This window comes from Acomys minous (assembly GCF_964271855.1).
Source record: "Acomys minous genome assembly, chromosome: 11".
NCBI lineage: Eukaryota > Metazoa > Chordata > Mammalia > Rodentia > Muridae > Acomys > Acomys minous.
The window spans coordinates 83,594,247-83,610,173 of NC_140492.1; the positions used below are offsets into that span (position 1 = coordinate 83,594,247).

The 15,927-nt window shown below is 40.3% G+C and overlaps 1 protein-coding gene and 1 long non-coding RNA gene across 2 annotated transcripts in view; one reads left to right on the forward strand and one right to left on the reverse strand.

Annotated features, from left to right (window-relative positions):
• ADGRV1 (adhesion G protein-coupled receptor V1) overlaps nucleotides 1-15,927 on the reverse strand; it is a 517,649-nt gene that overhangs the window by 463,851 nt on the left and 37,871 nt on the right. Inside the window, exons 6-14 of the mRNA XM_084801946.1 lie at nucleotides 14,979-15,092; nucleotides 12,436-13,001; nucleotides 11,889-12,159; nucleotides 10,683-11,012; nucleotides 5,276-5,452; nucleotides 4,751-4,974; nucleotides 2,853-2,885; nucleotides 872-998; nucleotides 601-786 (exon numbers count right to left, since the gene is read on the reverse strand). Coding sequence (XP_084658072.1) covers nucleotides 601-786; nucleotides 872-998; nucleotides 2,853-2,885; nucleotides 4,751-4,974; nucleotides 5,276-5,452; nucleotides 10,683-11,012; nucleotides 11,889-12,159; nucleotides 12,436-13,001; nucleotides 14,979-15,092 — 2,028 coding nt within the window. The remainder of the gene's footprint in view (nucleotides 1-600; nucleotides 787-871; nucleotides 999-2,852; nucleotides 2,886-4,750; nucleotides 4,975-5,275; nucleotides 5,453-10,682; nucleotides 11,013-11,888; nucleotides 12,160-12,435; nucleotides 13,002-14,978; nucleotides 15,093-15,927) is intronic.
• Nucleotides 1-15,927, forward strand: part of LOC311609146 — a 1,107,741-nt gene that overhangs the window by 111,371 nt on the left and 980,443 nt on the right. The gene's annotated exons all lie outside the window — the stretch shown is intronic.

A 15,927-nucleotide genomic window follows, 5' to 3' on the forward strand; every position in this document is an offset into this window, starting at 1 on the left:
ACTGAAAGACAGGAGATATAAGTCGACGTTATACAAAAAGGTAAATGAAGCAATAAGACCATTCTAAGCCAGTATGAATTCAAGGCTTTTTTTGCTGATGATCTAGTATTCATTTAAATGAGCAACAGTGAAAATATAAATAAAATTAATTTGAAAGCTACATTTGTATTTCAATACAAACATATTGGAAGTACATCTGATTGTCCTAATATAAAATAAATTAATTCCTTTCTTAAAAAATAACTTTATTTTTTAAATATATTAAAAAAATAACTTTATAGCAGAGCTTTAGTTTGAAACCACACCAGTAAGATTTCAGTCCATATAGACTACATAAAATAAACCTTACCATAAATGGAGAAAATGGATCACATAGTCAAAAATCTCATATTGTTTTCTATTTCTTGTTTTAGGAACAGAATACTCTCTGGTAAGTTGGATGAATCTTACTGTTTTTTTATGCTTCTTTGTACATTTTTCCAAACCTGAGTTCTAAATTATTTCTTACGTCTTTTTGGTCAATGTACACAATATGGCTCTTCTCCGTATACTGCTACTATCAACCTTCCCCCAGAACGAGAGGAACCCAGACCCTGGTACCTCTGGTGTGCCGTCCAGTCTCGTGAGCAGGGTGACCACTGCCTCCCTTTCCCCGGGTGTGAACTCCAGCACCCCTGTGTTGCCATAGAATTCGCTGCTCTCTCGGGGCTCAACGTGGTAGCGAAGGAACTGCTTGACGAGAGACCCCCTGGATCGAATAATACGGAGCTCGACTGCATCTCCCTCCTTAAAAAAAAAAAAGCACAAAAGTTCAAGTTCTTCTAGAACATTCTTCTGAAGTGATGAATGCAGAGAGAAGTTCCATACTTACCTTTATAGCAAAGGGTCCTCTAGAGTCATGAGAAAATTCAAAAACACCTCCAGGATCATCATTTTCCAAAATAATTAAGTCTCGGCTAGTATACCCCGATTTCAGGACCTCACTGTCCACACTCACTCTGGAAAGTGAGAGAGAAGCACTCTATTATTTTGAAGTGCTCAAGCTTTGAACACTCCAGTGGCATGTACAGTTCTTCCAAATAATTAAAAGGTAATTAAGAGTTAAAGCTTAAAGCAAATTTACATGTCTTAAAAATCACTTCATGCCAAAACTGTTTTCATTGATAACACTTGCTGAAATATTTCTGAATTTGTTATATTTTTTTTTACTGGAGTAAACACTGCATAGCACACAAAGAGTATAGAAACAATTCACATAAAGTATCAAATCCTATAAAAATTTTTATTATAGTTTTAGAAAATTATACTTTGGAATTAGTTAGAAATATTCAAACAACTCAATAGCTCCTTAACTTTATGATTTTCTGACATTCGCACTTTAAATTTAAAATTGTACTTATATGTGAATTTCTTATGTCTCCTTAAATATGAATATGCTAATTGGGTAATGATTATGTACTAACTGAGCAACTACAAACCACAAATGATCAAAACTAAATAAATAAGCACAATTCTGATCAGGCTTTTATAAATACTTTTTGCCTTTCTAGTGCTTTCTGTATGTGTCAGCTTTAACCTGAAATGTTTTTTAGGAAAAACGAAAATGTAAAATATATTAGAATAAAAGGAATGAAGTGGATCTGAGATGTTGACACGCAGTAACTAGTGTGTGTGCATGTGAGAGAGTGTGTGTGTGTGTGTGTGTGCATGTGTGTATTAAGTCAATGTGTATGTGTCTGTGTGTGTATGTGTATGACTGTGTGGGGTGTGTGTGCAAGCCTATGACTGTACATGTGTGAGTATGTATGTAAGTGCATGTATGATTGTGTGTATGCATAACTGGGGGGGTATGCATGTGTGTGTGTGTGTGTGTGTGTGTGTGTGTGAATAAATACAGGTGAAAATATAAACCTTTTATAATTTCTGGTATTGCTGCTAGAGTATAATGAAGATGATCAAAGACACTGCAGGCTCTGGGATTTAGAGTCGGCTCTCAGGAAGCTGCAGTCATGCAGGCTGGACTGAGCACCTTCACACGTGACCTATGGAACAAAAATGATCTGACCGCCAAGTCACAGTGAAAGCACAACCAGTGCTGAGACACGCACACAGTCAGCGGTCCCTGTGTGGGGAGGAACGTGAACTAATAGGCTTCTGCTGTAGAGACCAAGCACCCAGCATCTCACATGCTAGGGACCACAGAGGATGGACTACAAACGCCGGGGGCATCGTGTGCACAAGGCCTCTACTTCACTTCTCTAAGCTCATTAATCAGTTCCCAGCATCCGCATGAGCTAAGAGACGAGAAAAGCGGGTGCAAGGCCAAGCATGTAAATCCAGGGTGAACATTAAGCAAGTCAAGTCGTTCTCAAACTTTCTTAAAATAGGCTACCTCTCGTGTATGAGCCAAACTCTGAAAAAAAAAACTCTGTAAAACGCAAACACGAAAGCAAGAAACTGCAGAGGCACACTGAGAAAAGCCACGGACTTCATTTTCTCTGTCAAACAAAATAAAAGACTCATAAAGAACCTCATACCAAACCACAACGATTATTCTCTGGTGTAAATTATAATGGAAAATTACAACCTAAAACGCTTCTAAAGTGTGATGCCACTCAGTTCCTCAGTGTTTCATTAAACATTTTAACTGCCTTCCTAACACAAAACCGAGGGCCCCAAAACCCAGGCCACTCACACACACATGCCGCTGTCACTATAGAACGGAATCGCACCCAGCATGCACGGTCAGATGGGCAGGCAGCGTTGCTCAAGACTGGTCATGCAGAATGGCAGCCTCAGAAAACCATCACTCACAGGACAAAACAGTACATTTTTTTTTCCTGCACACTTACCCAAAATACACGACAAATCTTTCGGTCTCTACCCTGTCAACACAGAAAGAAGCGTGGGAGAGGGAACGGGAGGCAAGCACAGCATTTAATAAACTCCCGGTGCAGCCAGCTTAAAATGGAATGGTAAAATAAAGTTAAAGAAAGCACACTGCACCCCCCATGACCTCGAGCTAGGAAGTTTCCGTGTATGGGAACTGTGCGCACACTGTGTCCTCCGCTATTGACAAATGCAAGTAAGTCCACTTATGTAGCATGACCCCATGGCCAGCGAGCATGTCAGGACCCATTTAAGACATTCCTTTCTGGCCCCCTCCAAAGCTTAGATGCCTGCCAAGTGCTCTGCACTCCAGAAGCCACAGCAGCTGAGCAAATTTCATTCAGCTCTACTTATAATTACTTACTCATATTAATGGGATTTGGGGGGGGGGGGGTGGGAACCTTCCCTCCTCACATCTAAAGCCAATTGCTATTTGGATTAAAATTATCAAAATTCCATAGCAGAGACATTGGTACCTTCCAGTGTTTGCAGAGAAAAATATTTGAGAAGTCACAAGACATCACCACTTCTAATTACAATTTTACGTCAGGCAATCTAAATACATCCTAGTAAAGTGTTGCTAATTTTTGTTGCAATATAATCACACTGGAATTTGTTCCTTTGTTATTTTGCCCAAATTTGGTTAAAACATTGCAAAAACCAAAGGGAGAATCGGACAAAAATCACTTTCAAATGGTAAATTTCGTTCTCAGTTATTTATCTAAACATTTCTTTGGAGAGAAGAACGTAATTAGTTTGTTCTTGTTGGCATGCTAGCTTCTGACTGAGCTGCCAGTTTAGTGTGCAGCTTCACCGCCCTGCTCTATTTTAAAGGAAGCACAATTGTCAAAATTAACCCTGCGGCTCACCCTTCCCTGTCTGTGCACGCTTTCACACGGGCAGGGGGCAGAAAGCTTTGAAAAATTAGCATTAATTCATTCCAAATGGTCATGTGACATTTCAAAGACTGTAAAGAAGAGTTGCTAAATTTGCTGAGGTAGAACTTAAATTATTCTTTAAACATCTAGTTGAGAACAGCCAAGCTGACGAGGTTTCTGTCAAGTCCCACAGTTTATAGTCCCTGGTCAATTTGCCTTAGTATTCCTTCCAACTGTCCAACGATGTAATTGTGCTCAAACCTAAATTATTAAAAAAAAGTTCACGAAAAAAAAATCTACTTCAAAAGCACATGTCATTAAATTCCACTAAGTCTTCTCACGTGAGACAGTTTTCCATAAGGCAAGCTGTAACACACGAAGACAGAGTCACTTAGACTGTGGGTTTTAGGTTTGGGGAATTCACTGTTGTTTTGCTTTGGTTGAAGAAGAAAATAAACGTGTGATTCTGAAGATAACAACATGAGCTTATTGAGAATAGACGTGCTCTCTGTAGTCTTCATTTTTTTCCACCTCCTTAAAAAATATGCCAGACCGTGTTTTCCTTCCAGTATCTTCTGTAGGGCTAGATTTTTGGCATAGAGAATAACCTCAATTACGTTTTAAAAATTTATATATATATATATATATATATATATATATATATATATATATGCACAACCTAACATTTCATATGGCTCACCGACGCCCTCGTCAACACAATGTAAGAAAGCATACTTCAGATTTCTCAGCGGCTTCCCACAAACACACCACATAATGTTCCCTCAGAGCGAAGCAGGAAGGTGAAAGGTCACAAAAGATAATAATCTTCAAAGTCAAAGAAAAACCCATCCACAGACAAACAGAAATGTCCGAACACCATAACACTTCACAGTTTCCACAACACAAAGGGAAACTGGTTAAAGCAAAAATCAAAATCATTAATCAAACGCACAGAAGTTACTGTTTCCCATACGGGTTATTACCTGTCCAGAGAAAGAGTTACAGTTTCGTTCAATTCCGGAATGTCATCACCTTTGACAGTGATGTTGATTGTCGTGTCACTTTGCCCAGATAAAAACACAACAGAGCCATTAAAGGGACCTGCGTCACCCGGGGTCACTGATTTCGAATTGAAGCCAGAGGGTTTCAGACTCCAGTGGACAGTAGCCTGGCCGTCAGTTCCGTCTCGGTGGAGGGGAATGCATACCTTATTTTTAAAAGAAAAAAGAGAGAGAGAAACTCTGCTAAAAATGTATGCTCATCAGTCACGTGAGCTTTCCACGCACATGCAGATATGATCGGGTGGAATAATAAACACAACTGAAGAAGCAGGAAAGTAATTTTAGGTGCAGTTTCTACATTTTTGCTAATCAAATCTATCTATAGTATAAACCCCACCAAAGAAGTGACCTTGGAAATTATCTTAATAAAAAGGCAAATTCATTTTTTAAAAAATTAAAGACTGGTGAAAAATATAAAAGCACATGAATAGGAAATGGTGTACTCACCACCTCAGCAGCAGAAGCTCTGGGTTCGTGCAAAATGATTGGAAGATTGCTCAGAAAGCCAATTTCTCCATTCGCAATGGCTGGGGTAACCAATAAAGAAACATTCCTGATTTTCCCAAATCTGGGACTAACTGGTGGGATGGGGGGAAATACGTTCACCAATACCAGGGCCTCCAACTATAAAACAAAAACAAAAAGAGATAGGATAATCTTAAAATCAAGGAAAAAATTAGCACCATAAAATGTCTAAGTAGATACAGTCACAGGTCACGAGTAACTAAGAACTTTGAGACTTGCAGCATCCCTGTTACACCTCCCGAAGTATCCGTCCAAGTCTAGTCTTTTCTGGGCCTCAGGTAGGATTACTTTATAGGATTCTTCCTGGCTTCTTTACCTTATAACTCCATCCTGCCTCTTTAATAAGCTCAAACTCCACCTCCTTATAACCAGTTACTAGTCAGCAAACCACAAATGTCACGTGGACATTTTACAGATAGATTAATGCAAGTAGAAATCGGTGTCCCTGGCCCAGGTCCTATCACAGTTACCTTTTGTGCAGCACCACCTGTTGTTGGGGACAACACGCCGTATGGCCAATGTTCAGCCATCCTGTCCAAGTCTGCACCTTTAAGTCTCTGTCTTTCCCAAAGCTTGTCTTTCAACAGAAACTAGCTGACCCTGTTGTGGGTCGGCAGTTAGACTAAAGAAAGATAGGGATGGAGCGACCCTGTTGTGAGTCAGCAGTTAGACTAAAGACAGATAGGGATGGAGCGACCCTGTTGTGAGTCAACAGTTAGACTAAAGCTAGATGAAGACAAAACAAGATACCCTGTGTGGCAGGATATTATGACCCTGCCTGGAATTCCCTGTGTTTTGAGAAAGGCCTGCAGTTGGGTTGCTATAGCAATATGCTCCCCTGCCTTCTGACTTATAAAAGCTGCTGCCTGCCTAATAAAGTTTGAGAGTTTGATCAATCAGACTTGCTCTCCTTCTTTGTGTCTTGCATTTTCAACAGGCGACCTTCCTCCTGAGTTCAGTCGAACCCAGCAGGCCGGGGCCACGTGTCTGTACACCTTGTCACCTATATCCAACAACATTGACCTTTTAAATGCCAGATGCAAAAACTTTCTCCACATTTTCTGCCCGGTTCCCATTGACCCATACGTCCAATCAGCCACCTACTCCTCCTCTTTGCCAGATATGTCACTACAAGAAGACCATTCAGAACGCCACTCATACGCAGAGCAACCTAATACTTAAAAAAGTACATGGGCTGGAGAGATGGCTCAGAGGTTAAGAGCACTGACTGCTCTTCCAGAGGTCATAAGTTCAAGTCCCAGCAACCACATGGTGGCTCACAACCATCTATGATGTGATCTGATGCCCTCTTCTGGCCTGCAGGTGCACATGCAGGCAGAGTATTGTATACATAATAATAAATAAATAAATCTTAAAAAAAAAAAAAAAAGAAATACAGTACACACCCAATACACTGTCAGTCTCCCAGCAGTTGGTGAAGTTGGTCTTCTCCTCACCTAGAATGGTCCTCCCTTCATCATCCCAAAATCTGAAGTAAGACCATAAAAACCAACTCAATGTTCCCTCTTCCCTGTGAAGAAGATGTCTTGGGATGCTCCAGTCGTCTTCGACTTCTTTTGGATGCTCTACTACTCTCATCACTTGTAACTATGAATGTCATCATTTTCTGACTCCGAGTTTTGCTTGTTGACAGGCCTGTAGCAATCTTGAAGCACTGGGTCCTTCTCAACATGTTCCCCCATGCACAGCACAAACCAGAACTGCAGAACTGCAGTCCCTCCAGGACAGAGTGCTCTACACAGGTCACAGATACACTGTGACTTTCAGCACCTTGCATCCTTCTATACTGTGCAATTGGTCAGTCGTTTGTGGACTATTAAAAAGGAGCTTTTAAATTGGCATGAGACTTTGAGCTTCACAAAGCATTTCAAACCTCCAGCTCTGCAAAGCTCTGAACTACGGACACGGTGCCACTAAGAAACCACAATAGAGATCTGTGGGTTGGGTGGTTTTTCCAGGATTGGACAGGCCTGAATTATTCTCCCATGACTGGCATACTTTGTGACAAGCAATATATACTCTAGAGTGCCAACGTAAATGCCTCATTTAAATGTCATGCATTTTGTTCAAAATTAGGTACAAGAGAGAAGACATGATGAAGCCGACATTTAGTAAGTACTCATTTGAAGAAAAGTAACAAGAAATTAGACTACAGTTTTGTCCAATACTGATATAAAAACTAAGCTAAGTACAAAGTAAACTATAAAGACAAATATGCAGTTACAGCCATTTGCATATAACTTTTATTTCCAGAGAAAATGAACACATGTACATACAGTCGTGTGTGTGTGTGTTCTTAGAAAATAGCACAAAGAATAAATAATAGATGCATCTGGATGAGATGTTAAAATGAGTATGCACTGGTTAAAGGTAAAGATGAATCTGGACTTCACTGTCATGTGTAAGGAATCACATATGAGTTACACGCTCACTCCCAGCTAGTCACTAATCTCTAAACTGCTAGAGCTACCTAAAGCAGCAAAGAAAAAATATCAATTTTTTTTACTCAAACCTTTCTACAAAGAAAAAGTAATGTCATTTTAGCTTCTTATATAAGAAAATCATACAATTAATTCTCATGCTGTGCTTTTGAAAACTATCCAAGGAATGATATTAAAGATAATTGAAAAAAAATCATTCAATGAACTGCTCAAATAAGAAATGAAGATTTTAGCATCTTGCCTTCTCTGCCCTGGTTCCATAAACATTTGCCAAATCAAGGTCTTCCCTGCATTCACAAGGGACTGCTCTTTCGATTCACTTATCTACTACTGGGACATAAATCCAGATAACACCACTGCATCTTTAATCTTTAGGCGGGTGGTGTCTGCAAACGCTCTAGGATCTTAGTCACAGCATTCCACTGAACGCTCTAAAATCTTAGTCACACAGTTTCACTGAACACTCTAGAATCTTAGTCACACTGTGTCACTGAATGCTCTAGAATCTTAGTCACCCTGTATCACTAACCGCTCTAGGATCTTAGTCACACGGAGTCACTGAACGCTCTAGAAACTTAGTCACACCATGTCACTGAATGCTCTAGAATCTTAATCACACTGTGTCACTGAATGCTCTAGAATCTTAGTCACACCATGTCACTGAATGCTCTAGAATCTTAATCACACTGTGTCACTGAATGCTCTAGAATATTAATCACACCATGCTACTGAACACTCTAGAATCTTAGTCACCTTGTATCATCAACCACTTTAGGATCACCAAGGTCCTCAGAATGCTATGAAAACAAAACAGTGGTGTGAAATATCTGCCATCTAAAATCTGTTTGAGTAAGTATGTTTCGATGAGTTGTAGCATATGTGAGACCAAAGGCAGACAGGAGGGTAAAATGAACACTGAGATGCCAGGGACAAAAAACGTTCTTTAAATGTGTATTAATAAGAACATCCTGAAACCAGAGGGCCAAACAAGCACCAAATAAGATGAATGAGCATCCAGACACCAAACAACAGACAATTATTACTAAATCCTGACACCAGTTAAAACCTTATATCCCAAGGACTTTTGGAAATTTGGAACAAACTACTCCAAGTGAGAAGTAGTAAAACTGTGCATCATAGCCAACAAAGTCAACTTTAAAAACCAAACAAGTTATGACATGTTTTCAACTTTTTAAAAATTTCAAAATATACACTAAAGTGGGTTCTGATGCCAGTTCTTGCTACTGAGAGGTCTAGTCTCAACCATTTGCTCTACTCAACTTCACACACTGTGTCATAGGACCAGGCATCTCAGAAGAACATGCCATAAGCCAAGGAAGACTGCGGCGCAGCTGAGAGTGGAGCTGGGGTCTCATGACTCTAGGATGTACTGTTTCAGGGTGTCCAAAAGGTTTATTGGGGCTGCTGCTGGGTTCTTTCCCACTTTGTCCTTAGAGGGGATTTTCTATATTTTCTTCCTCCTCCTATATCCCATCTTTTAAAAGGTTCTTTTGTTCTTTGAGACAGGATCTCACCTTGTAGCCCTGGATAGCCTGGAACTTGCTATGTAGACCAGGCTGTCCTCAAACCCAGATCTGCCTGCTTCTGCCGAAGTGCAAGGATTCAAAGTGTGCACCACCATGCTCGCCTTGAGATGTCATTTTAACTTTATAATAATTCCTATAATCTAATTCTGTGTTAAATTTACTTATATCATCCAAATTTGGCAAGCAAGGTTCATTGCTTTCTTTTTTTTTTCTAGACAAGGTTTCTCTGTGTAGCCTTGGTTGTCCTGGACTTGCTTTGTAGACCAGGCTGGCCTTGAACTCACAGAGATCCACCTGCCTCTGCCTCCCAAGTGCTGGGATTACAGGTGTGCACTACCACATCCAGCTCTTCATTGCTTTCTACTTTAAGATCCAATCAATATGAAATATGTGGAAAACAGGGATACTATCCATCAGAAATTAGTGCAGCCATTTTAAATTTTAATATAAGGAATAACATGTTTGCAGGTACAAGCTGCAAAATACGAGGGACACAGTGGAAAGGTATGACACGGGGCTGGAGGTCCAGGGATGTGATCCACACTTAGTGAATGAACAGATTTTTAAATGTACTATTTAAAAGAAAATCTCTTCAGATTGGTTTTTGTTTGTTTGTTTGTTTGTTTGTTTCTGGAATTGCCTCTCTTATAATAAATATTGTGAGAAACATTTATTCTATAAATCTCAGTCTCAGGTCAGATTTTTCCAAACCAAGCCAGAGCTATGCTGAGTCTGCCTTGCCTTGCTCACCAGTCTGTTAAGTTACTCTGCTATGTCACCCGCTACAGTCTTTTTCGCGTTTCAAATCTTTAATCCCACCTGGCTAAGACGGAGCCCTTCCCTCACTCATATTTGTACACCATAGGAGAAGGGGTTGTCTCTTAAGGGCCCCTCAGTTCCCAACAATTTCAGTGTGTAGCCCAGGCTAGCCTCCAACTCAGGGTCCTCTTGCCTTGCTCTCCTGGGTGCTGGGATCACAGTGCACACACAGCGCGCATCACTACACCGCCCCTAAGTAGCTTCAGATAACAAATAGAATTGGGGGCTGGAGAGATGGCTCAGTGTTTAAGAGCACTGCCTGCTCTTCCAAAGGACCCTGGTTCAATTCCCAGCACCCACATGGCAACTCACAACTGTCTGTAACTCTAAGACCTGACACCCTTACACCAACAACACATGCACATAAATTAAAATTAAATAAAATATTTTTTAAACTAATAGAATCTAAATTATAAATAAAAATGAAACAAGTTAGCTATTTTACATAGACCACTACAGTTGTAGTTTAACCAAAGAAGACTGTTTTCACCGTCAACACACCTGCACTAGGAAGTGCGCCTGGTTCTGGAGGAAGGAATCACTTCTGATTGGTAATTTTGTAGTGACTTGATAGTTATGTTCTGGGAAAAGGAGGCTGCTTTGCCTGGATGTATTTAAGATGCCATCTTTTGCCCGCGACGGATCCACCGCTCCAGCAGGAATATAAAGTGCAGAATAGATCATCTTCACGTCTCCCTTTGTTCCCCCTAGCCTTGTAAAACTCAAGGCTAAGCACCGTTCCCTCGGACTGCTTTCAATCCTCTGGCTTTCCGCAGGAGAAAAGCCGATCTCTCCATAAACGTCATCGCTATCCTGAACGTAGAACAGAAGCTGCAAGTGAAAGAGAAAGAGAAAGCGCCAAGTTACACAACCAGGCTGGCCCACATCATTCCGGCTCTCATTGCTTATTAACACACCATGTCTAACATAATCACTTTGTCTATAAAAAAGACTCGAAGATTCAAAGCCGGTCTTGAACATAGTCAGGAAGTAGAAGTTTTTAAAGTTTTTAAGTGATAAAATATTTGTCTTTTTTTTTTGTTTGTTTGCTTGTTTTTTGTTTTGTTGCTGTTTGTTTGTCTGTTTATTTGGTTTTGTTTCTCTGTGTGGTCTTGGCTGTCCCTGGACTCGCTTTGTAGACCTGGCTGGCTTTGAACTCACAGCGATCTGCCTGCCTCTGCCTCCCACGTGCTGGGATTAAAGGTGTGCACCACCACGTCCGGCCTTAAAGACAGTGGTAGAGGGGCTGGAGAGATGGCTCAGCGGTTAAGAGCACTGGCTGCTCTTCCAGGGGTCCTGAGTTCAATTCCCAGAAACCACATGGTGGCTCTGTAATGGAATCTGATTCCCTCTTCTGGTGTATACAAAAACAGAGCATTCATATACATAAAACAAATAAATAAATCTTAAAAAAAAAAAAAAGATACTCGTAGAAAGCTTACTTAACATAGAGAGTAGGTACCTGGGTTCCACACCCAACACATACAAAAAAAAGTTTTTAGGTTTGTTTGCTTGCTTGGAGGTTTTGTTGTTTTTGTTACTTTGTTTTTTTCAGAAGAAATTCTATAGATGTAACCACCACTTTTGCAAAACCAGCATTCTTCCTGACGCACGGAACTAAGCGAAGGTTGGATCTGGACAGCTAAATTCTCCATCTCTTTGTATCACAGAGGTATTGAGAGGGGAGAAGCACGAGAAAAGCTCTACCTGCGCTGGCTCGCTCACTTCGGCGCCTCCGCGAATCGTGTGAGGCAGGATTTTAAGAAGGTACACTTCAGCCTCTTCTGGAAGATCGTCGTCAACAACGGTAAGAGGAATCGATGCCAGCATCTGCCCTTGTGCAAACTGTAGAGTCCCAGAACTCGGGCTGACGTCTGCTGTCACTGGGGACGGGTCACTGCTGTTCCGCGTCAACACCCAATCCACAGAAACGTCTCCATGGGTGCCGCCGTTTCTAACCACTGTAATTTCTTCAACTCTAGAATTGTTTAGAACATGTAAGGGCATATCATGCACTCAAAAAAAAAAAGCCAGAGGCCAACACAAAAACTGTTATTTTTAATAGGAAAAATATGTAGATATGGATATAGTCTATCACCACACAAATTTATTTTAATAACTAAATCACGTTCAAAGAGTAAAGCAGAAACGGCACATGTTCTAACAGCTCTGCATTATGTCAACACCACAAAATTTAAGTCGTGCAAAAGTACAATAAAGTAGTTAATGGTTGTAAGGTTAAAGTGAATTATACCTGGATGCTGTATCTTCATCAATTATAACTGGCTTTTCAAACAAAACGCTGTTGAATGAAAGAACTCCATAAGGCTTGTCATTGGGTTTTATGGTGACCTGGACAGTGGAAGGGCCCACTAGCACGGCATCTCCCTGCAAGGTGTCCTTTAGTAGCATAACCTGGAATGACTCGGCGATCTCCGGGATGGCGTCATCAATTATCTGAAACTTCAGGTGTGATTCATGAATGAAAGGGGGAAAGACTAGAGTGTTGTCCCGCTGAAGATCGAGGAAGTCTATGGTGTTCTGCGCATGCGCTGTGGAGTCCCCAGTCATCACTTCGTAACTGACGGAAACTTCGGATTCATCGGAGCCAATGAGATTTCCGTCGTTATCCTTCCCACGAACCACTGGGATACTGAGTATTCGGTCCTCCTCGGGAACCAAGTAAGCACTCTGCATGAATCTCACAGGGCTGTCGTTTTTCCTCACAACGATTTCAACCGAACTCCTAGAAGCATTAATCTCCGCTCCTCCTTCCACACTTTTCAGTTGAATCAAAAATATTTCATCATTTTCTGGGACCTATTTCAGGATCCAAACAAAACATCATTAGCAAAACCTTCTGCAAACAACCCCAAGTATCAAAATTCTGAGTATGTTTCATAGAAATAGAAAAACTTAAAGAAACGGGAAAAATAATAAGAGCTCATTTAGATTCCGCATTTAAAAAAGTATTCTCCAAATATTAATTCATTTTCAGTTAGAATAGAAAACAAAAAACAACTTAGCAAAGGCATTTGTGGAGAATTTGTGTTGTACACTTGTTTCTTGGAAATTTGAGTTCTTTGTTGAGAAAATTGGTTGGGTCATCAAGACTACTTAAAGTCTCAGGATATTACTAGAATCTGGAAAGTATACTAAAAACCAAATAGTTGCTAAGTTTCATGTGAATTGTTCTGGCATCTCTCTGGGTTTTTCTAACTCTGGAGTCAATTCTATGGTACTTAGAGAATACTGTGCCTCCATGGGGACCGGTCCAGGAAGAGCCACGTCTCCACAAAACACTAACAGTGCCCAAGAAGATGGTTTTCACAGCTTATAAATATCCTGGGGTTAATCCTGCTGTGCCTTGCTGGTTGAGCTTTGCATTTGCTGTAAATTCTATTTTATGAATAAAAGCAAAACCTTACATCACTTTGCCTCCGTCAGTCAACAGCAACATAACAAAGACATTTGTCCCAAAAAGATACTATTAAATCCTTTAACTTTACAAGATCAGTAATTAATTTCTCTTACATAGATCGTAACCTACTATTGTCCTGGGACCTCAGAGGACAAAGTTTTTGTTGACATCACAACCTAGAAATTCAAGGTCATCAACGCTACTAAATGTTTCAGGTGTTTTTCAGAGAAATCTGCCTTTTTAAAGCTTCTAATGAATTTTCTTCTTTGAGTGTTATTTGTACTTTGGTTACAGGATTTTTGTGGGAGGCTACATATTTCTGTCTATTTCTCCTGTCTTCACTCCTACAGCAATACCTGGGTTCCTTTGCAAGCTTTTTCTTACTGGCTCATGAGGGACATCTTTGTATATTACTGTTTAGATTTGGCTCTGCAATTCAGCTATGCCATAAATCTGAATCTGGATAGTTACATAAAATGTACCTATGAAATCTTCTCTTTGACTATGTAACATTAATATAATTCCTGATCGTTTAATGGTTCTTCTTGCTATATGTAGCTTATTTTATATATGTATAATAATATAAATGTATACATAAAAAATAAAAATATCGCCATAGGTAATCTATTGTATATATTTGTAATAATATAAATGTATATGCACAATAATAAATTAATTTAAAATTAATTAATTAATTAAAAATAAAAATATTATTTTTAAAAATGTTTTAAATTTTAAATTTTAAATTTAAATTTTTTAATTTTTTAAAAATATTTTTAAAAATATCTAAACAAAGAAGCCAGCCAGGTGGCTCATCAGTTAAGTATTCCACACACATTGGTACCATCGGAGTGATTCCCAGAACCTGTGTGTAGAATGCATGTGCTCATGCACACACATATGCTAATAAAAAAATATCTTAATCTAAACAAAAGTATCAATTGCCATAGAATTTTCTTGAACTTAAACTAATACGTGGTTGCGAGATGAGCACCCATGTCCCTGTTTAAAAGTTAAATGAGTAAATACAAAAATAATAAGCAGATGTTACAAAAGTCTTCCATTTTTACACATTGTATTTAGTTGAAGACACTGGGAATGGAAGCCAGGGATTCACACGTATTAGACAAGGTCTCCACACACCTCCAGCCCTGCAAAGAACAATTTAATATGAAATAAAGTAGGGAAATATTTGTGAGCTGCATCCTCCAATAACACCTTGCTGCTCTCGGTTAAAGTATGGATGGGTGCAACACACTGATGCTGCCCTCTTGAATTATTTCAAATAAAGAATATAATTTAATATTCAAAAAGTGGTCCTCTACAAGTCTGCATTCCCGGATCCTGTCCCCTCTATGTCCGGAACACTGCCCGACCTCATCATCCAGCACGGTCAAGTGGTGAACTATGGCTGCTCTGCCAGGCGGAAAAGTGATGTTTCCTCTAACTGGATTCAAGTCTTCTTCAGGGGGATTTGGGCCACCTGATACCTGCAGAGAAATAAATGGTGCCACCAGTTAAAACGTTGCTGTCCTGTCAGCTGGCGAAACTCTTTTAAAGATACTTTACCCGGAACCTCTGGGCTCGTATGAGGCATGAAGTCAAGGTCTGCAATGCCATTAACACGGTAACTATAATTATAGTAAGTTGTGTTTTCTAAGACTCCGGGGGCAGGGAGGGGTAACTGTTATGTTAAACCTAGGAGCCAAGCTGCAGAAACATGGCTTCCTGAAAAGGTATGGAAGACAAGCCAAGCTGCAGAAACATGGCTTCCTGAAAAGGTATGGAAGACAAGGAAGTCCCCCGCAGAAACGGGATCCTGTCCCAGCTCCACGATTGTGTGGCCTCGGGAAAGCTCTCCTTATCTATAAAATGAGCAAGAGGGCTTCTACTTTGCAGGAGGGAGGTGGGCGTGTCTGATCTCATCCCCCGCCCCCCAATGTGTTCAGGGAACAGAGGACGCCTTATCTCTTAGGCCCCAAATATAAACGCTGTAAAGCAAACTCCTCCCACAGGGCCTTTTCCGTTAAAAGACGACAACAAGCGATAAGTCAAGAAATGTGTGTGTGTGCGGTGTGGGGGTGGATTTTACAGAGGACAAATGAAGATGCTCATGAGGGAGGCTGGGTGCAGGGAAGGGCAGAAGACTCTGAATGAGGCAGTTCTCAGTGTAAGGAAGCGTATATGGCAATACAAAATGTTCCACAAATTTTGCCTATAATTAGTTAAGCAAAAAGACACATATTTGTAGCAACAATTAAAGAAGTAGAGGCCATGAGTTTGAAAGAGAGGAAGGGAGGGAGTGCACAGGAAGGGCTGTAGGGA